Genomic DNA, 23007 nt, shown 5'->3' with positions numbered 1-23007 from the left:
TCTTATGGCCTGTAAGCTATCATTTTATAATCACATGTCAGCTCTACTAGAATTTGACAACAACAACAACAACAACAACAACAACAACAACAAAGAGAAGCAAAAAACAAAGAAAAAACGGCTGCTTTCGAGTCTCATTTTGAATCACGATTGCAATAATGATGAAAAAAATGTTGTCTGACAAAATCTAACATTTTTTGTCTCTTTACTGCCAGGGTGTAAGTATCACTGTTCTTCGAGAGGGCCCTCTCGATATCAGTGCCCGGACGCATTATCTTTAAGGCTGTTTTTATGGATTGTAGGCCTTCTCATGAGTGAAAAGGGACATAATGAGTCAATTATGACATGATTTTGACCCGGGATGAACAATCCAGAAAAGTAACGTGTCGCGAGAATATCCCACCGCAAAGCAAGAGGAGCGCGCACATAGTGATGCGCGTATTATGACATCATGCTTATTTGCATATCTAGGTAAGGGTCATCTGCGCTACGTCTTACCGTTTTTGTATTGCGTTTATATAAGGGGGGAATGTAAACATAAGGATGCTAAAGTACAGCGACGAATTGGCAAGCTGGGTAGCAGTGAAAGAAATCATGTACATAACACCGAGGTAATTCAGCCAAAAATGACACCCATAAGGTGATAAAAACTATAGACCATACATCATCTGTGGTCTATCTTACTTGATATAGACGCAAAAAGTGAACATAATTATTACATCATGTCTGGAACGAATCGCCGAGGGGCAATATACCTCCATCGCAGCGACATGGAAACGTTGAAGAACTCGACGAGCAAGGAGAAGTCGACAGCGAATGGCGCCATGCCCACGGCCAACAGTTCGGGAAGGTTGAGAAGTAGACCACAAAGAGAAGATATAGCACAGCGTCGAGCCAAGAGCACCACCCCTCCAACTGTAGTGAGTATGATTTTTGTTATCACGATGACTTTATTTCTCGCAATCTTGGATGATGATAGAGTCTTTTTGGCACCATTTTTATACTGTATTATGATTGAAGTGTTTACAATCAAAGAGATTGTTTGTTTTTTTTCACAGGAAACCCCCTATACAACCGACAGGTGTATAGTAATGTCTGATGAGCACAGTCAGACTCATGGGTTTAGTGGCATTTTAGTGCATCTCAAAAGTTAAAACGCAAACCTGTATTCAACAGAGACCAGCTGTAATACAACCAATCAAGTATTATGAAATGAAAAAAAAATGGCGTCACTCCCAGATATGAAGTGAATTATTATGTGATGTATTCATCTCAACTCCCGTCACCACCCCCCCCCCCCCCCCAAAAAAAAAAAAAAAAACAGGCTACAGGAAAGACATTTGATTTTTGGCAATTTTTCGTATATTCAATAATTACATCAGGCTCCACTCTGTCCCGTAAAATAAATTAGAAAAAAAAAACAATCACGAACGCGTCACGTGAATACCATTGTGTTTAGGGCATTATCCCTACTCAAAAGTTCGGTGGTTGCTGCCAGTGTATGGTAGCGTGATTGTAAATCTCACCATATGTCATGCTTCAGACATGACTTGCACACCTAGAACCTATACAAAAAGCAACCTATGTAATGTTAGACCATTATAGTAGGCCTAGCCTATAACGCTTGTCACGTCAAACAAGGAGTAGGTCGAATTCCTTTGCAGATATTTATGTTTTGTAGAGCCAAAGTCCCTTTACACAACCACGTATAGACCCTGTATCAATATTGCCCTATAACCGAAAATAAGTAAGGAAAATGAATGTCAAAGAACCAGTTTAGAAATCACAAACTAAATGAAGTCAGGATTTCGTAGAAAAATTGTCATGTGTGTCACTTCAAAGAATGTCTGGCATAGATTTGCGGTTGGGTTAGCCATTATTGTTAAATTATAATGTCGTGAAATATGAAAAAATACATTCGATTCAATTCAAATTCAACATAATTAATTACAATCTTTATGCTATGCTCGCAAGAATTTATACGCAGTAACTTCTTTCAATTGGCTTATGTTTTACACACAGAGTTGTTATTCCAAGACCATTATGACCATGACAATTTACATTGGTATAATACTGTTATAATAAGTGGTATGTGTCACAATCATGGGCGTAAATCCCGGGGGGGGGGGATGGGGGATATATCCCCCCTGAAATGGAGGAGGGGGGGATGGCCTGTACAATCATCCCCCCCCCCCCTGAAATTTGAGGGAAAAAATGAAGGAAGCAGAAATGTGATCGTATCAATTTTGGCATATTGCATGACGTTCGTACGCCCGCCTCCAGACAGGTAACAGAGCTGAACAGTCTTGTAGGATAATGTATACATAATTTTCTCAAGCGCTCGCTCGCTTCGCTCGCTCGCAAAGACAGTAATATTGAAATAAGGTACGGCCCAGACGTTGACAACGTCAAATAGTATAGGCCTACATGTAAACATGTAAATCCACAATTTCACCAAAAGTGTGCACCAAATCGCTTAATTTCAGGTCTGAAAATGCAAAATCTTCCTCGTCTGAGAGGGGGATATCACACCCTCCCCCCACTCGGTATTCCAACTCCAAGTCCCTCCCCCACCCACCATCATTAAAACAGAACGATGCCCCTGGGATGATTGCTTTATTGACTTAAATCAAGAAAATAGAAAAATACAATACCTACAGGAAGATAATACCGGTACGTTATTACATACAAAGAAATGGAGATCCATATTACCATTTTATTGAATATATTCGGGCATTATTCAGGACTATGCTACGTTTTTAAAGGGGTGGGGGGGGGGGGTCAAAATCACCTGTCAGTCAAGAAGAAAGAAAATCAAAAGATAAGAGAAACAACAACAAAAATTCTTCGTTCTTTCAAGGTCTGATTTTCCGCCAAAAGTCGGCTGACAAGCAAAAGAAAAAAAAAACCAAAAAAAAAAAAACCCAAACAAACAAAAACAAAAACAAAAAGTCTTCATATTTTTGCAGCCACTTCCCTCATACTTTATATTTCATGCAAAAGAGTGGTACATTCGATCTCTGTTAAGTGTGTGTGGGGGGGGGGGGGGGGCGCCAAGCTTCCCCCCCCCCCCCCCCATCCGCTGGTAAAAAAAAAAGAATAAAAAACTTACCAAAATGGTAATTCAAGGGTTAGTAAACTGCTCTTGAAATCGGCATGAAAGGGGGATCAAGAAATAAGATATTTTTCTAAGATTTCTTTTAACCATAATTAAAGAGGTATATATATAGCGTGAAACATTGTTCAAAAAGTCCGGAGCCGACAAAATATTGCGATTCAGAGTGATTCCTGGTTGGCATTCTGAATATAAGCAGGATGTGCGCAGTGTACTCAGAACATCCGAACGACAAAAAGAGTCGCTGCAATGTTGCGCAATGTGATGTAGAATGTACACCTTTGTACCTTACGCTTCGTTATATCAAAGCTAGATCATTAATGATTTTGCAGTGTTGCTTTACATACTATAGCCTATATCAAAATGCCTTGCATTGCCAATAATAAGACTTGACCTAGGCTATTTCCTAACTTTTTCATGTATATAAAACACACACACACACACAAACACAAACAATGATATCAGAGGATGTTCTAAAGTGCAGATTTTGGATATCCTTCCCCCATTTGGTCACTTCGACGCCCCCTCGATGGTCATACCTCCCCAAATCATGAACATAAACCGACACCCTTGTCTACCAGTGGCGGATCCGCCCCCCCCCCCCCCCTCTTAATATCCAAAGCGAAAAAATATAGCTACAAAAGGCAGTTTTGGGACTGCAAAATGTCAAAATTTTCAAGCTCGCTCGCTCCGCTCGATCGCATTTAATCGCTATGCCAATCTCCTGATATTGCTGCCAGTAATTGCCAGCAGTTGCGCCCGGTGCGTCCCCCTTATTCCAAAGTATAGCTAAAAACGGCAGTTTTGAGACTGGAAAATGTCGATTTTCAAGCTCGCACGCTCGCATTTAATCGTTATGCTATTCTCCTGATGCCACTGCCAGCATGCGCCCGTTGCACCCCCCCCCCCTTAATTTCCAAAGACAAAAAAGTATAGCTACAAACGGCAGTTTGGGGACTGTAAAATGTCAAAATTTTCAAGCTCACTCGCATTTAATGGCTATGCCATTCTCCTGATGTTGGTACCAGTAATTGCCAGCAGTTGCGCCCGGTGCGCCCCCCCCCCCCCCCCTTAATTTCCAAAGTGAAAAAATACAGCTACACAAACGGCAGTTTTTGGACTGTAAAATGTCAACATTTTCAAGCTCACTAGCTGCGCTCGCTCGCATATACTCTTTATGCAATTCTCCTACACTGTAAAAACATCGGTGTTAGATTTAACACCACGGGTGTTAAATCTAACACCGATCAAACTTCAATAAAGGACCACACCCACAGGTGTTAAAAATGCACTGTGATGGTGTTGAAAAGTGTTCACCTGACACTTCGTGGTGTTAATTTGACACTGTACCTGGTGTTATTTTGACACTGTACTGGTGTTAATTCAAAAATGACACCACATGGTGTTGATTTGATACTTGCTGGTGTTAATATCAATGGTTTAACACCCGTCCAGCTTCAATAAGGGACCACACCAGCTGGTGTTACTTTGGTGTAAATTTATTTTCACATTTTTTCAAAAATGTAGTATTTTAATGTAAAATTCTTGATCGTCTTGTTTAAATTAAAAATCAACAAGAAGTGCAGTTACTAAGAAACTCTTCAAAAAACAGTTTAAAATTTGGAAATGACACCCGTAGGTGTTAATTTAACACCATAAATGAGCACCGAAAATTTAACACCAGCTCGGTGTTCACTATTTAACACCGGACTTTTTGCAGTGTAATGTTGCTGCCAGTAATTGCCAGCAGTTGCACCCGGTGCGCCCCCCCCCCCCCTTAATTTTCAAAGCGAAAAAATATAGCTACAACCGGCGGTTTTTGGACTGTAAAATGTCAAAATTTTCAAGCTCGCTCGCTTCGCTCGCTCATAATTCGTATGCCATTCTCCTGATGTCGCTGCCAGTAATTGCCAGCAGTTGCGTCCGGTGCGCCCCCCCCCCCCCTAATTTCCAAGGCGAAAAAATATAGCTACACAAACGGCAGTTTGGGGACAGTAAAATGTCAACATTTTCATGCTCGCTCGCTTCGCCCGCTCGCATTAATCGTGATGCCATTCTCCTGATGTTGCTGTCAGTAATTGCCAGCAGTTGCTCCCGGTGCGCCCCCCTTAATTTCCAAAGCGAAAAAATATATCTACAAAAGGCAGTTTTTGGACTGTAAAATGTCAAAATTTTCAAGCTCGCTCTCATTTAATCGTGATGCCATTCTCCTGATGTTGCTGCCAGTAATTGCCAGCAGTTGCGCCCGGTGCGCCCCCTTAATTTCCAAAGCGAAAAAATATAGCTACATACGGCAGTTTGGGGACTGTAAAATGTCAAAATTTTCAAGCTCGCTCGCTTCGCTCGCTCGCATACACTGGCATATAATCGTTTTGTCATTCTCCTGATGTCGCTGCCAGTAATTGTCAGCAGTTGCGTCCGGTGCGCCCCCCTTAATTTCCAAAGCGAAAAAATATAGCTACAAACGGCAGTTTTGGGACTGTAAAATGTCAAAATTTTGAAGCTCGCTCGCATTTAATCGTTATGCCATTCTCCTGATGTTGCTGCCAGTATTGTCAGCAGCAGTTGCGCCCTGTGCGTCCCCAACCCCCCCCCCTTCATTTTCAAAGCGAAAAAATATAGCTACAAACGGCAGTTTTGGAATTGTAAAATGTCAAAATTTTCAAGCTCGCTCGTTTCGCTCGCTCGCATTTAATCGTTATGCCATTCTACTAGGATGTTGCTGCCAGTAATTGCCAGCAGTTGCGCCCGGTGCGCCCCCTTAATTTCCAAAGCGAAAAAATATAGCGACAACCGGCAGTTTGGGGACTGTAAAATGTCAAAATTTTCAAGCTCGCTCGCTTCGCTCGCTCGCATATAATCGTTATGTCATTCTCCTGATGTCGCTGCCAGTAATTGCCAGCAGTTGCGTCCGGTGCGCCCCCTTCATTTCCAAAGAGAAAAATATAGCTACAAACGGCAGTTTGGGGACTGTAAAATGTCAAAATTGTCAAGCTCGCTCGCTCCGCTCGCTCGCATTTAATTGTTATGCAATTCTCCTGATGTTGCTGCCAGTAATTTGTCGTTTCACACCGTCATTCCATAACCCATAAGGAAAAAATGACTGCGCAGTGGAATGTATCACATTCCGTTATGTATTGCAGTCCCCATTACAGTTTCCAGACAGCACACGCATATACGCGCACACACACATACACACGCACGCACGCACAAGCATGCATACACACCCTCAAAATTACTTTTCCACGAGGTGCCCCCCCCCCCATGTCTTGACCAACCCGCCACGGTACGCCACTGGCTGCATCCGTCCGGTTATGGGCTTGTTATGGTGATGGTGACTATCGCCGATCATCCCCCCCCCCCCCCACTCCTCAGCACGGATTTACGCCGTTAGTCACAATGTGATAATATACATAAATATTACCGCCATCAGTATCACTTGTGATGTCGCCACGATAATAAGTGCTAGAGAAGGTGTTAAAGTATCACAGAAAATGCAATGATGATGATTTTATCAGAAACACCAATGTTGATTTTCAGAATTATTCTAGACAGAAAAAAACCCAAAAGTAAAATAGATAAAGAGTTCTCTAGACACATCCAAAAGTTGCATTTACCTGTGACAGTTTCGACGACGGGCTGTCATCTTTCTCAAACGATGGCTAATCGGCAACTGATGATTTGGATATGTGTCTAGAAAACTCTTTATCTATATTTATCAACCATCATTACGAACTTATTTCGCAATACAAAGTAATGTTTTCAAGATTTTGTTTGCTCGCTAAATTGGCCCTGCCTGATAAATCGATTATGTAATGTCAATGTGCATAATGATTGTTTAAGAGTAACACTCTATAGATGTTTTATTGTCGATTTTTTTTCTTTTGTCCGTTTAGTCTGAATAAACTTTGTTATTTTGAGTTATGTGAGGGAAACCAGTGTCTCTTAAGATTTTTCGGGACAGATTGTCGTCACTTGCAATCATTTTTTTTTTTTCATTTGTAATTTATTCGGCTAAGGAAGAACCAAAGTGGGGATGTCAAAATTCATTGTTTTGACATAATTCAATTTTAATTTTTGACCCAATGTTTATAATAGGTTGAGGCCACTGGATTAATTGTGTATTGGATTGATATTCGGGAGGACTTGATGTCGGGCATGAGTTTTTCTGAGACGGGCTATCATTATAACATATAATTATGAAGTATAGTTGAGATGTGTGTAGGGTTTGCATTTAGTCGAGTTCATTGCTCTATGTGATGGGTGTGTTATGCCGTCGGGTGGGCTCTGGCTTGAGGTTTGGAAAGGGCTTTTTTTTTGTCCATTTAGTCTGAATACATTTTGTTATTTTGAGTTATGTGAGGGAAACCAGTGTCTTTTAAGACTTATCGGGACAGATTGCCGTCACTTGCAATCATTTCTTTATTTGTAATTTATTCGGCTAAGGAAGAATTAAAATGGCAATGTCAAAATTCATTGTTTTGACATGATTTTATATTAATCCGTGGCCCTTTGTTTAGGTTGAGGCCACTGGATTAATTGTGTATCGGATTGATATTCGGGAGGGTTTGTTGTCGGGCATGAGTTTTTGTGAGACGGGTTATCATTATAACACATTTATATATATATATATTTTTTTTTAATGTATATGAATATAAATTAAAGGTTTATAATAATGGTGTGTCCCCATCCGGGTCTGGGCTTTTCCAGGGTTTTTCCGGTTCCCCGGGGCTGAGTTGTCTCATGTGATATTAATAATTTATGTAATTTATTGTTATTGTTATGTTAATGTGCGCGGAATGAATGACCGTGTCTCATTGTGAATAATTTATGTATGCGGAATCGCCCCACTTTATTATATAGGACTCACTGGAATACAAAATAATGCAAATGTTTGTTAAAATTCAATAGGTATGTTAAATGCCGTGAAGAGAAAAGTGTATCATGTATGTACTACACTTGGCCGAGTTTTCTTCTTCTTCTTCTTCGTCTTCTTCTTAATGCTATTTTACTTTTCTCCTGTTTTCTTTCTATGTCTCCATTTTCTCTACTCCTAATCTTTCTGGTCTCATTTCTTATCCTTTTGCCTGCTTATACAATATTTTTCACACTTTGAATATGTGTAGGATTCTGTCAAAGTTATGTGTATTTATGTTCGTAAATCTTCTGTAACATTGTGTGATATTTATGTATATGCCCTGCTTATTCTGTTCATCCAGTTATGTCCTGGGCTTTTATGTTTTGTATTTATGTATTCCTTTGTTCGATTTGTATATCAATAAAGTGATGAAATATATAATATAAAATACATGTACCGTCATACCTCAGTTCAATGAAGTAAATTTCTGAAGTGCTGAAATCTTTCTTTTTTGGAAAAAAAAAAGCATTTTCACATTGTTTAATAAAAGGGCACGTGACTGTTGAACCTAACTGTAGATTTACACCAAGATACCTGTGGTATACTTCTGGTTATTTTGTCCAAACCTTTTACTATCAGGACTGAAAAGATGTGGAATGTTATTAAATTTGTATAAGCGGAAATGATAATATTATGAAAAATAAAACAATAACCTGTTGATAATTGATGATTATTCCCTTCTTGCAGTAATTATTATTGGCTGCATCATCTATACATCGCATAACTAGAAAAGCACTCTGAGAGCGCAGACCTCCGCCAAGCATGCAGCTCATTTCCACCACTGATCTTGTTCTTCCACAGAGATCAGTGATTTCCACCCATACGTACTTATAGCATTGTGTGCTGAAAGCCGCCCGATTTCCCAATATAGTATAGCCTCTGTTACGCGCAGCCTGAACTCCCAAGTTCATTGACCCTACCTGCTAAAATATCAAAAATCCTTCATAAATTCTCCCAAAATTCTCGGATCACTACCAAAATTTAATCATCCTTTACATGTATCATTCTAAATATTTCCTGCAAGTTTTTTGAATTATTTTGCACACGGACAAACTAACTGACTAACTAAAATAACTAACGAACGAACAGACAAACAAACAAACAAACCAACGGTAACGAAAGCATTCTCTAGTTGTATTAGCGATTAGAAAAGCATCATTAAAGAAAGATTATTAGAGGTTTCGGACAAGATTTACATGACAAACTGTCTGAATCCATGCTTGTTGTTGTTGTTGTTGTTGTTGTTGCTGTTGTTGTTGTTGTTGTTGTTGTTGAATCCTCATAAAGAACCACAAGGATGATTGACGCACGTCGTTGTTGTTGTTAAAGAAACACTCCTTATATGTAAACAATTATTACTCTAGAGGCTTTGTTTGAAAAAGAAATACATAGTAACCATGATGCAACCAGTGGTTATCAGCAACGTTAATCTAGTTAGTGGTTTGATGTGTGAGGTTCATGCATAATTTGCATGCCTGTACTACCGATGCACGACAATGAGCTCTCTTTACCCGAGTACAATATCTGTGCATTTGTAAAGTTGTCTTGTCGTCGTCGTCGTCGTCGTCGTTGTCGTTGTTGTTGATGTTGTTGTAGAGGATTGGAGCGAGTAATGGATTGAGGTGAAATCATAGTTATGTCTGGCTTCTGTACAGTCTTACCAGGAGATTCCGATGCGGCGCAGCAGTACGGTCCACGACAATTACCCACGACGCGGCAGCATACTCACCGACTACGGAGGTCCGCGACGCGGAAGTATGTTACCGGACTTTGCGCGCCGCGGTAGCAACTTTCCTGGAGACGGCCCCTATAACCGACGCGGTAGTCGGATGGTGGGCGACAGCCAAAGCATGAAGAGAAAGCCGAAACCACCGGAACCGGAACCCGCGCTCACCAAGGAGCAGGTCGAAGGTCAGTACAAGGAATCCTCACGGACGGCAAACTGCAGCTCGTGATATAGGCCCCTATATATTATGTATATTATTATTATTATATGTATATATATATATATATATATATATATATATATATACATTGTTATTATTAATATTATTATTATTATTATTATTATCATTTAATATCATCATTATTATCATGATGGAGATTGAGCTCTTTGATCGTAATTCCGGGTCAAAACGGTTACTTGGCACATGTGGAATATAAAGAAAATAGATTTCTAGCATAATCAATGAGCACTTGACTTACCTCTTTCAGGAGGTAGGAGAATTGATAGGCCTATTACTCTTTACATAATGATGCAGGGCAGGTAGAGGAAATGTGTACTTTGTATCTAAAAGAACATTATGGAATCCTTGCACATTATATTTTTTTTCTTTCATGTCAATATCATCACTTCCCTACACAACTGTGACGTCTTTAATTCTACTGTTGAAGCCTTCTTCTATCCAGCGACGCGCGATGACACATTTTGGTTTAACCAAAACGTTAAAAGGTTGCATACTATGATATCCCTACTGTCAACGAAACGAAATTTTGCATGAATGAAGAATAATTTCTCCTAACATTGGGTATGAGATCTTAATAAAAAATAAAAAATAAAAAATAACGGAATGTCATTCGAGAATACACTCCCCTTTTGTGCCGAGAATAACGGTTTGATTTTTTTTCCCGGGTCCGAAGAAATCCATGAAATTTATAATATTGTTTCCCCCTCTACAGTGAAGAAGTTTCTATCAAAGTGTTATTATTGTGTGGAAATGTCTTAATTACCTACCTCTACAAATTACCAGCCTATGAAAGGGATCTAATTGTCATCATCTGCTGGGTTGCAAAAAGGAAACACAAACTTTAAAAGCCATGATTCACGAGTTCTGTTTATTTGTTGGTTGATTTCAACTTTTGTAATGTTATCGGTCCTCCGCGGGATGGAGAAGAGGGGTGGGGATTCGATGAAGAAATGCTTTGCGTTTTTGTTCACACAACCACAGAATTGTCGAGTTTAACTTTTCCACAGTAATTAGAGTCTTCTCATGCAGGTGTCTGGACCACGTGTCTCTCACAATGATATAAACAAAGTGCAACGAAAGTACAGGAACCTTTGCTTGTTAGCCTGTCTCGTTGCTATTATAGTCCTTCCGACAGGTCGAACTAAATTTGACTTGCGCTTTTAAAATGTACAACGCCATCTTCCGGCACTTCCTTCTTCTTCTTCTTCTTCTTCTTCTTCTTCTTCTTCTTCTTCTTCTTCTTCTTCTCCTCCTCCTCCTCCTCCTCCTCCTCCTTCTTCTCCTTCTTCTTTCTCTTCTCCTTTATTCCCTCCTGCTCTTCTTCTTCTTAATTTTCTTCATTTTACAACAGAAATGACTGTTTCTGAAATCCTTTTTTACTTTCCCTTCCGCCTCAACTGCATGAGGCAGAAGAGCCCATGTATGAGAGCCCCATCTACGTCAAGCTCTGCTTATGATGACGGTCATCTGTATTGATTTCTCCCTTGTTCACGTACGATTAAAGTGTGCATTATTTATACGATGTTGCTATTTCATATACATGTGATGAGAGACAGTGTGGTTAAAAAAATAACAATTCCTATAACTGATTTCTATGGTTATTTGTTATACTCTGTACTCTCTAAAAAAATCGAGTGAAAATATTCACTCTTAAAGGAGTGAATACAAAAAAGAGTGAATTTTGAGTAAAATTAGAGTGAATTTTGAGTGAAATGTTCATTTTCACTCATTTTGGAGTGACGTCAGGGATCACTCGAAGATTTTGGATTGATCCCTGAGGTCACTCTAAAACGAGTGAAAATGAACATTTTCACACAAAATTCACTTGAAATTCACTCTTTTTTGTATTCACCCCTTTAAGAGTGAATATTTTTACTCGATTTTTTTTAGAGAGTACCAATTTGTACTGATTTGTTTCCTTATAATTATGCATTTGGAGAAAAAGATAGAGAAATAAAACCAAATCGAACTTGTTTTATATCTTGCCTTTATATAACCACATGAGAGGGAGAATGGGTGCTTAGTTGACATTAGATTGTGTTATAGTTTCATTGTACTGTATACTGCATTATATGTGAACAGCCTTCCAAGAGGTTTTCGACCTGTTCGACAGCAACGGTGGCGGAACCATCGACGCCGATGAGCTCCAGTCTGCACTCAGCTCCGTCGACATCCATCTCCCGGCACAGGACATCCGCGACGTCCTCGAAACCATCGACAAGGATGGTGAGCACGGGTTCGATGCACGCGACTATGCAATCGAGAGATATTTCTTTCACTTCCTCCGTGGATATTATCAGATTATAGCAAATATTAATTATACAATGGTTATCCGTGTTTTGTGAGCTCGAATGGCTACAAAATATATAGGCCCATACTTGTCCAAAATTTATCTGAATTTCTCCATCGTCATATTTGCAGAGTAGTTTTAAATCTAGGTGATAATCAATCGAATTTTGAAAGGCAATCCTCTGTCGCAAAGTTGTCCCTTGTTTTGGAATTTACGAGACTAGGTATCAATGCTAAAATGAGGACATTTTCGTAAAACTTCATTATATTAACATTTTGTTATAATCAACATATTAGTAAAACGGTTTCATTACATAGATACAATTTTATCATCAATGTACGACCTAGGCGTTGCTCACGGCTGCCACTCGATGCTAACACTTTGTTGTCGACTTTGCAGCATTCTTTAAAAAAAAAACCCTGATATTTGAAGGATTATTTTACGAAACAATAAGGGCGAGGTTTAGTTTATTGCTGTAAAACCGTCATATAATCAAAGTTAGATTGAACGTCGCAAGGCACGCGACGAACCTACAACACAAGTTAGATCTTCCGCTCTGTACCGAAGTTCTTGTAAATTAAAATGTTTCGACCGTTATGAATCTAAATACTCATATATGAAATTTCCCGGCAAGTGAACCAGGAAACAGTCTGAGGACACTTTCAAACAAACAATCCCTTGAGATCATCTTAATATGACACTTTCGTCCTTTACCAGGAAGTGGAGAAATTGACTTCGAGGAGTTCCTCCAACTGATGACCAGCACAGAGAAGTTCTTGGAGACATTTGGTAAGTCCTCTGAAAACTACTATATACCATAGCAAACCTAACACAGCCGTTTCCATGGTAACCATAACAGGTGCATCATGATAGCGAGCAAAGCGATAATCTATTATTAGCTTTTACGTATGCTATAACTATACTTTTCATGGTTGACTTTCAACCAGCCTCGCTTTTACGTAACTTTTCAGGAATAGGATTAAAAAAAACTATATAAATGGTGTATCCCGGTCTTTTCATGCAGTTGGTGAAGAAACTTATGCTATTTTTATTGAGATGACGTTGTAATATAAATTTTACCCTTCACATATCAAAACTGAATTCATGGCAAGATGTCGATAATTCGTAACAAGCTATCTTTGTCTGATGCGGCTCGGGCTGGATCTGTTTCGGATACTAAGATTTGACTAAGCTTAGTCGAGTAGCACACTGTGATCACTGGTGTAGTGTTGCCTCTCAAAAATGTTCTAACATCTGCAGAATCATTATGACGGTTAACACCCGAACTGTTTTGTGCTATATTGTTATTAGTCTGCATTTCCACTATGCGTAAATGTTCAATTATTTCAATCAATCAATCAATTGATCGCTTTATTCATTTTGTAAAATCACATTCAAAATATTCACAGAGATGTGTAAGAAAGGAAACATGGAATCACGCCACAGCGTGCCGTGGTTTTGAAATTGACATGAAATCAGAGTTTTAAATTAACATACAGTATTCATGTCAAAATATAGGCTTACATAGAAAACAACTGAATACAGATATCTACCAAAAAGACATTAATTTCAACATAAGACAAAAAATAAACTAAAATCTGAAGAGGACAAAACTAAACAAAACAAAAACAAACAAGCATACAGGATAATTGTAAAAAGTTTGTATGATTATTGCACAATTTCTTTATTATTCATGAGTATATAGCATGTATAGTAAACAACGCTTTAAACATGCTGCTTGTTTGTTATTAAAGATTTATTGTTTTAGTCGGTTTCTTGCTTGATAAAATTCCACAATTTAGCCCCTCTGTGCTTTATCGAGTTGGACTTACTATGTTAAAGAGGATATAATGGTAAAGTAAAACATTGATTGTTTCTAGTATTAAAAGGATGTTTTGTGGCATGAAAAGAAAAATGATAATTGAACATGCAGGCGAGACTGAGCGAATTATACATGAAAATACCAAGTTTGAATGATATGTTTTGTTTTGTTTTTTTTTGTCCAGAAGATGTAACGTTTTCGATTCCTCAAATAATGGAGGCGTGTTGGCAAGTTTGAGGGAATTTGTACAGAGGCGAATGGCTTTCTTTTTAAGGATCGTTCAACGGTCTAATTGTCGTTTGCTAGTCCCAGACCAGAAAAGATACAATAGTCGTAGTACGACAAGACAGAGGCATTGTTTTTCGGGATTAACGAGCGAAGCTTATACATCATACCAATTACAACACTAGTTCCATGGTTATGATTCTAACTGTTCCAGGATGACTTTTAATCAATATAAACCCCTAAAAAGTTAAATGTGGCATCCCTTTCAATTTCATGATTACAATTTTCTAAAGGAAAATTTGGAAAACGTTATTGTCTTCTGGAGGAGTGAAAAATCATTTTTTGCTTTACTAAAAAAAAAAATATATATATATATATATATATATATATATATATATCAATTTGTAATTTGTTCGCCTTGGAGCAGTCGCACAAGGACTGGGCTTTTTGATTGACGTTTAAATTAAGCTTTTTCTGATCGGGATGTGAGAATATGATATTGATGTCATCGGCATACATGACAAACCGAAAAAAAAAAGTTCACATGAATATGATTACATTGTTGGCACGTTTGAACTGCACGTGGAGATGGATGCCAAGCCGGCTTCTTTGTTAGTTTTATTTTATATCGTTCATGGTGTATCATATTAATTTGATTCCGTGTGAGATTGCATTCCCGACTCAATTTTCAAATATTATAGTCGTGGCGACCTTTCAAAGTGTAATTCAACGAAGTAGTTAGAGTTTGTTTGAGTTTTGTTTCGTTTTGTATGACACGCTGGAAGGCCACGACGAACACGTGGTACTGTGTCAACTTATTTATAAATTTTATTTTCCTTCTGTTAACCTTGAGGTTGTGACGAACACGTGTAGTGTGTTGTGACGAGCACGAGCACGTGTCGTGTAATGTGCCCATACATCTTACACTTGCTCTTTGTCGAATGTGAAGCTACGAGTAATGTTGTTAGGCATTGTCTATCAAAATAGTAGTAGTAATAGTAACATGTGGCTATGTTCCTCTCGCTTTTGATACGTGCGAATCATGACTCGACACTGAAAAGACTGAACTCTAGTATTAATGACCTTTTCGTCTCATGTGTGTCGAATAAGATGTAATTAAGCCATATCCGACTCTCTCTTTCTCTCCCCTGTGTGTCGACTACGAGTCACCATGATGAGCAATCGTAGAACAGTAAACTTAAACTTAAAGGGATTTTAAATTTGAAGAGTTCAAACGTTTGGAAACGCGGATGGCTGACAATGACTGAAAAATTAATTTTGATACAACTATTTGTATGTTATTTGGTACAAATAATAATATGCTTAAAATGCAACAGTACCTGAACGTTAAACTTAAAGGGATGGTGTAGTTTTGGTAGAGATGGGCTTCTGGTTTTAACTTCTTTTTTTAACTTCTTTGTGAGATAATGAGAGGCCTGTTACAAAATATGAAAAAGCATATGATTTTGAGATTAATTCACCGTTTATTTGATGAAAATGGGTTTTGAAATGGCTGAGATATCCAAAACAAAGCTGTCCTAAGAAAAGGTAGGACCGACCTGTTATTAGGATAGCTTTGTTTTACTTTGTTTTTTGGATATCTCAGCCATTTCAAAACCGATTTTGATTAAACAAATTTTGAATTCCTGTTAGAATATTGCATGTTCTTTAACATTTCATGAAGTGGTTTCAAAGTATTTCGCAAAAAGTTAAAAGCTGAATCTTCATCTCAACTAACACCAAACTATCCCTTTAATCTGACTTTTTTCATTTTTCTCGGATGTCTGATACGAATTACAATGGACAATCACAAAGTAATGAACTCGGGTATGACTCTCTCACTTTCTCGGATGTGAAGAAATGAGTTGTGGACAATCCTAGAATAACCTCAATCCTGTTCTACTACCCTCTCACTTTCTCGGATGTGAAGATACGATTTACAATGAACAATCGAAGAGTAGTGAACTCGAGTCTGACTCTCTCACTTTCTCGGTTGTGAAGAATCGAGTTGCCGTGGATAATCCTAGAGTGCAGTAACCTCAATCCTATACTACCATCTCACTTTCTCGAATATGAAGATACTATTTACAATGAAAAATCGGAGAGCATAGTTAACTCAAATTTGACTATCTTGAATGTGAAACCACGAGTCACCATGAACAATTGTCTTGGTTGTAGAGTGGTAGACTCAAGTTTGACTATCTTGCATGTGAAACCGCGAGTCACCTTGAACAATTGTAGAGTGGCAAACTCAGGTCTGACTATCTTGAATGTGGAACCACGAGTCACCATAAACAATAGTAAAGTGGTAAACTCAAGTCTGACTATCTTAAATGTGAAACCGCGTGTCACCATCAACAATTGTAGAGTGGTAAACTCAAGTCTGACTGTCTTAAATGTGGAACCACGAGTCACCTCGAACAATATTGTAGAGTGGTAAACTCAAGACTGACTATCTTGAATGTGGAGCCACGAGTCACCATGAACAATTGTAGAGTGGTAAACTCAAGTCTGACTATCTTGAATGTGGAACCACGAGTCACCACGAACAATATTGTAGAGTGGTAAACTCAAGTCTGACTATCTTGAATGTGGAACGAGTCACCATAAACAATAGTAAAGTGGTAAACTCAAGTCTGACTATCTTGAATGCGAAACCGCGTGTAACTATCAACAATTGTAGAGTGGTAAACTCAAGTCTGACTGTTTTAAATGTGAAACCACGAGTCACCACGAACAATATTGTAGAGGGGTAAACTCAAGACTGACTATTTTGAAAGTGGAGCCACGAGTCACCATGAACAACTGTAGAGTGGTTATCTCAAGTCTGACTATTTTGAATGTGGAACCATGAGTCACCACGAACAATTGTAGAGTGGTAAACTCAAGTCTGACTATCTTAAATGTGAAACCACGAGTCACCACGAACAATATTGTAGAGTGGTAAACTCAAGACTGGCTATCTTGAATGTGGAGCCACGAGTCACCATGAACAATTGTAGAGTGGTAAACTCAAGACTGACTATCTTGAATGTGAAACCACGAGTCACCATGAACAATTGATTGTAGAGTGGGGAAACTCAAGTCTGACTATCTTGAATGTGAAACCACGAGTCACCATGAACAATTGTAGAGTGGTAAACTCAAGTCTGACTATTTTGAATGTGAAACCATGAGTCACCATGGACAATTGTAGAGTGGTAAACTCAAGTCTGACTATCTTAAATGTGGAACCACCTGTCACCATGAACAACTGTAGAGTGGTAAACTCAAGTCTGACGATCCTGAATGTGAAACCATGATTCACCATGAACAATTGTAGAGAGGTAAACTCAAGTCTGGCTATCTTGAATATGGAACCACGAGTCACCATGAACAATTGTAGAAAGGTAAACTCAAGTCTGACTATCTTAAATGTGAAACCACGAGTCACCATGAACAATATTGTAGAGTGGTAAACTCAAGACTGGCTATCTTGAATGTGGAGCCACGAGTCACAATGAACAATTGTAGAGCGGTAAACTCAAGTCTGACTATCTTGCATGTGAAACCACGAGTCACCTTGAACAATTGTAGAGTGGTAAACTTCAGTCTGACTATCTTGAATGTGGAACCACGAGTCACCATGAACAATAGTAAAGTGGTAAACTCAAGTCTGACTATCTTAAATGTAAAACCGCGTGTCACCATCAACAATTGTAGAGTGGTAAACTCAAGTCTGATTGTCTTAAATGTGAAACCACGAGTCACCACGAACAATATTGTAGAGGGGTAAACTCAAGACTGACTATCTTGAATGTGGAGCCACGAGTCACCACGAACAATTGTAGAGTGGTAAACTCAAGTCTGACTATCTTGAATATGAAACCCCGAGTCACCATGAACAATTGTAGAGTTGTAAACTCAAGTCTGACTATCCAGAAATGTGAAACCATGATTCACCATGAACAATTGTAGAGAGGTAAACTCAAGTCTGGCTATCTTGAATATGAAACCACGAGTCACCATGAACAATTAGAGAGGTAAACTCAAGTCTGACTATATCTGGATTATGAAACTACCCGTCACCATGAACAATTGTAGGGTGGTAAACTCAAGTCTAACTATCCTGAATGTGAAACCACGAGTCACCATGACCAATTGTCGAGAGGTAAACTCAAGTCTGACTATCTTGAATATGAAATACAAGTCACCATGAACAATTGTAGAGTGGTAAACTCAAGTCTGACTATCTTGAATGTGAAACCATGATTCACCATGAACAATTATAGAGAGGTAAACTCAAGTCTGACTATATCTTGAATATGAAACTACCAGTCACAATGAACAATTGTAGAGTGGTAACTCAAGTCTGAATATCTTGAATATGAAACCACGAGTCACCATGAACAACTGTAGAGTGGTGGACTCAAGTCTGTCTCTCTCACTCTTCCTTGTGTCTGTCAAGCCGCGAGTCATGACGAACACGCGGCTGGAGAGGAGGAGACGCCAGGCGGACGGGAGACTGTGCTCTTCGACGCCCTCACCAAGTTCATGAAGACATCGGCCCTGAAACAGATGGATGTATTAGAACGGTATTTTACGTCTTCAGACTATCGTATGACTGGAGGTGTTGAAGAGACACCTCCTTGATTTTGGAAAGAGATTATAGTACATGACGTGGAAAAGCTCTGTGAAGGACCTCTAAAACATTAATTTTGATAATCATGCTGTGATATTATCATTTTGTATGTAATGTGTTTTGAATTTGTCCAATATTGTACTGTTCTCATTCTTCAACACCGAAATTCGTTGGTAATCCACCAACCAACACACCCAGAAAAGATATACAGTATGTATATATAATAATTATATCCATGATCTTCGAGGATACGGGCCCAGAGATTTTTCCAATCCAAGGGGGGGGGGGGGAAGAAAGCCATAACCTTTGACCCAACAACCCCCCCCCCCAACACACACACACACACACACACATAAAAGTTTACCGCGCCCTGTGACATTATGATATTAATTACTTCTCGGTGTCGTTTCTCTGCGTTGAACAGATACTTCAACACCAAGTACAAGCGGGCGCAGGCTCCTCATGTTGTCATGCACTATGCGGCTGGAGCAAGACTAATCGGGTTGACCGAGAAACAATTGGTTCAGCATCTCGACCGCCTCCAGGCAAGCAACGAAGGTAAGAAGAACTTGACAGATTTTGTGGAAATTTTGACGACTTCCGGCAAAATTGCTTTCTCCCAACCTTCCGCTTCCAGTGTTACCATGGTTACTTAAAATAAAGCGAGAAGATCATTGCTCTTAAATTTCGTCATCATTGTCTCTTGTCTACAAGGATAAGAGGTACCTTAGTTTTATTTAACGAGTTTTTACATTTGCGTGTATCTGGAAATAAAAACAACAACAACTGCTCAGGTGAATGTCATTCTTTCTACACGAGTTATCTGTAAACTTCTATATAGCCGGAAAACCTTTTGAAGTGTTTATCATGTTTTTAATATGACATCGTGTGATTACAAAGGAACTTTTATAGCTTTGTCTTCGCCATAATCATGGTAAAAGAAAATGGTGGAAATGATCATACGTACAAATGCTGGTCAGCGGTTATCTTACTCACATAAAAATGCGAAATTTGCGGAAAATGTTTTGCATTTAAAGAGTTCAAACGTTTAGAAACGCAATTGGCTGACAATGATTAGTCATATGAGTCGCTGAAACATGAATATTAACCCTTGATTTTCCTTTAACGAACGTGATCCATGCACAGGTTACGATTACAAATCGCCTTACGCGGAGCCTCTCCGCATCATGCTCACCCCGCAACGCACGCCCCGCAAGAAAAAGAAGAAGCCGAAGAAAGCGGTGGAGGAGGAAGCGATAACGGAAGTCCGGCCAAGACTGACCGGAAAGATCCGTATACGGGTTCACTTCCGGGAGGAGGATGAAACCAAGAAGCCAGAAGAGGTCAAGAAAGAGAATGACGCGTTAGCAGAGGTGGGTATAATGAATCCATGCACACCCAGGGCCCTGTTACATGTGAGTTGATGATGACGATGATGTCGAAACAGCATTTATAATATAGCTCCATTTATCTGTAGAAACATTCTCAAAGAGTTGAGATCAATAAAGGTCAGGATAACAAATATTGAGTTTCTGACTACGCGATTCTCATTGGCTGGTAACTGACTTTTTGGTTTACTGCATCTTATAATAATTTTCTTACGTCTTTTTATCAAATAGAGCCGCGGTCACATTTCTGAAAAAAATCTAATAAAGGATAAAGAGCACTTCACATACAATAACGTAATTGTAGATTGAATCCTCACCTCAACCAATACTATATCATCCAACTGAATGACGAAGTAGGCCTACTACAGGTTACACACACACACACACACACACACACACACACACACACTCACACACGAACCCACACGCGACAAACATTTGACAATGGTGAAGTTTACAAAATCAGTTTCGATTGGTCTTTTAGTCATTTTCCCATTCTGCTTATTAAAACAAAAATCAATAAAGCGATTTCATGTATGAGTTTCTTCAATTTAATTGTCTCCCTCTAAAAATTAAATTTGTTTAAGATCGCAACTGCTCATCTGTTCAACAAATATGTCAAACAAGAAAAAAAAAGAAGAACCAATTGGATTCGAACCTGTGATGTACTGCTTAAATTTAAACTTTCCCCCTCTCAATAATATCTCTCTTTCAAGAGATTTTATGTTGGTAATTGTTGATTTTTTTTTTTTTATCGTTTTGCAGGTGAAGGAAACGGACAAGAAGAGAGAAAAGGCGCCAACAGTTCCCCGTCTGGGCTGGGTCAAGTGCCGCGTCAAGAGTATAGCTGACAGACTGCCTAAAGTCAACACCACTTACACTATGGACGATTTGATGAAAATTCGAAAAGGAGTGAGTATACAGGCCTGGAGTATATAACTATGTATTCGCATCTCTTGTTCATGTGATGAGAGAGAGGGAGAGAGAGAGAGAGAATGAGTAAAATCACTTGTACATGGTATAGATATCATTACTATACAGTCAAATGGCTCAACGTGTATTCTGAGTCTCCGAAATTGTTGATTTTTGTTTGATTGGTTGCTTGCTTGTCTATTAATTCGACTTATTTGTTGTTCTTTTAGCAACTACCCGTTAGTTGTTGCTGGTAGACAGTACACTGGTACACATTAGTAAGAAGGCTTTTATGGCCGTTGTTTACAATTCTCCCTCGTTTAGGACAAGATAATAAGGTGGTTCGCTGTGGTTTTCTGCCTATGATATCCCACTTTTAATATAAAGTATCCGGAGAAAAATCCATACCTTCTATTGCACGTATAACCAAAGATGCTAGGTCTACCTCTATACGCTTTGAAGGTATGTATAGTTGGTTGAGATGAGGATTCAGGTGTTTACTTTTTGCGAGATACTTAGAAACCACTGTATGTTAAAGAGCATACAATTCTAAGAGGAATTCAATTTATTTGATGGAAATCGGTTTTGAAATAGCTGAGATATCCAAAAAGAAAGTAAAGTGAAGCTGTCCTTATAAAATATGGGTCCCATCCTTTATTATGATCGCTTTTTTGAATATCTAAGCCAATCTAAAACCAAGTTTCATCAAATAGACTTAAATTCCTCTGAGAAATATATGTTCTTTTATATATTTTCATAAAAGGTTTTTCATTATCTAACAAAAAAAAATCCAAATAAAACATAAACTATACTGTATTATACACGTGTATGTCATCCCTTTCCATCACTGAAGTATTACTAACACAACCAAAGAGTTGCGCAACACCAGATTCAAAGCAAGGTACCATTCCTTTTCGTTCCGTTTCAACTGAGAAACATTCCTTTAATGCTTTAATGTCATATACGTCCTCTTTGGGCAGATCCAGTACGCCACAATGGAATACCATCGGGACTTGGTTATCAGTCGGAGAGAAGACAACATGAGCTACTGGAAGACCCTAAAATGTCACCGGATGACTCCGGCGCAGCGGATGCGATTCAAGTCCGTGTTTCACTCGTATAGCAAAGCGGGACAGCGCTACATTGCTAAGGGTCTTTAATTGCCCTATACCCGAGTCAAGAATCGTGTGCATCTTTTTAGCTCTTAATCATCAAAAATATAATGGTTTAAATACATATTAGGAGCATTACAGTGATGAACCTGAGACCATGGCTTCTTTTATCAATTCTTTAACCGTGGTAATGAAATTCACATAGAGATGCACAATGCCTTTTAATGATACTCAGCTACAGTACGTTAAGAAATCAGAATCGTTTTGTAATGCAAACTTAAAGCGCCAGAAAATTATTTTGAAGCATAAAGTCATCTCAATGAAATCAAATATCAAAATCCCATCAGTTGGTAATTTCAAAAGGCAGAAGCGTGAGAGAACAGTAGAAGCATCCTCTATGATATTTTATGCACAAATGCATTAGAAGATGTGTTACGCAGTTCGTTTGCTTTTTCTCTCGAAATTAATGGCAATATTAAGAATAACCCCAAGTAAGATATCGAAATGAGCTGTTATAAATCTACACGTTGGACGCATTGCATACGTTACTTCATGCAAACAATAAAGTACATTTTGAAATTGTCTGAGAAAATTACAAAAACTGTTCGCTGCCCAAGTTGTTTGGTGTCGACTTCAC

General features: G+C 38.8%; 1 protein-coding gene across 1 annotated transcript; it reads left to right on the top strand.

Moving 5' to 3' along the window:
• The first annotated feature begins 722 nt into the window (after positions 1-722).
• Positions 723-22418, top strand: LOC139730361 (uncharacterized). Its single transcript, XM_071641230.1, has 10 exons — positions 723-924; positions 7499-7518; positions 9701-9944; positions 12083-12226; positions 13008-13079; positions 18785-18911; positions 19383-19516; positions 20105-20331; positions 21112-21258; positions 22239-22418. Exons 1-10 carry the CDS (start codon positions 723-725, stop codon positions 22416-22418), a joined length of 1497 nt encoding a protein of 498 aa, XP_071497331.1.
• The last annotated feature ends 589 nt before the right edge of the window (positions 22419-23007 follow it).

The sequence above is a fragment of the Diadema antillarum genome, unplaced genomic scaffold (genome assembly GCF_040938485.1).
Source record: "Diadema antillarum isolate AM-2024a unplaced genomic scaffold, OU_Dant_1.0 seq00000303_RagTag, whole genome shotgun sequence".
Lineage (NCBI taxonomy): Eukaryota > Metazoa > Echinodermata > Echinoidea > Diadematoida > Diadematidae > Diadema > Diadema antillarum.
Note: the sequence above shows the minus strand (reverse complement) of the source record. Positions and strands in the feature narration are given on the sequence as shown.

What these genes read in the sequence shown, in the direction of transcription:
- LOC139730361 (XM_071641230.1), top strand. Translation starts at nt 723, where the DNA reads ATGTCTGGAACGAATCGCCGAGGGGCAATATACCTCCATCGCAGCGAC. An exon ending in CAGATGGATGTATTAGAACG is followed by an intron (nt 18,912 to 19,382) that starts GTATTTTACGTC and finishes TGCGTTGAACAG; the next exon opens with ATACTTCAACACCAAGTACA. An exon ending in TGATGAAAATTCGAAAAGGA is followed by an intron (nt 21,259 to 22,238) that starts GTGAGTATACAG and finishes CTCTTTGGGCAG; the next exon opens with ATCCAGTACGCCACAATGGA.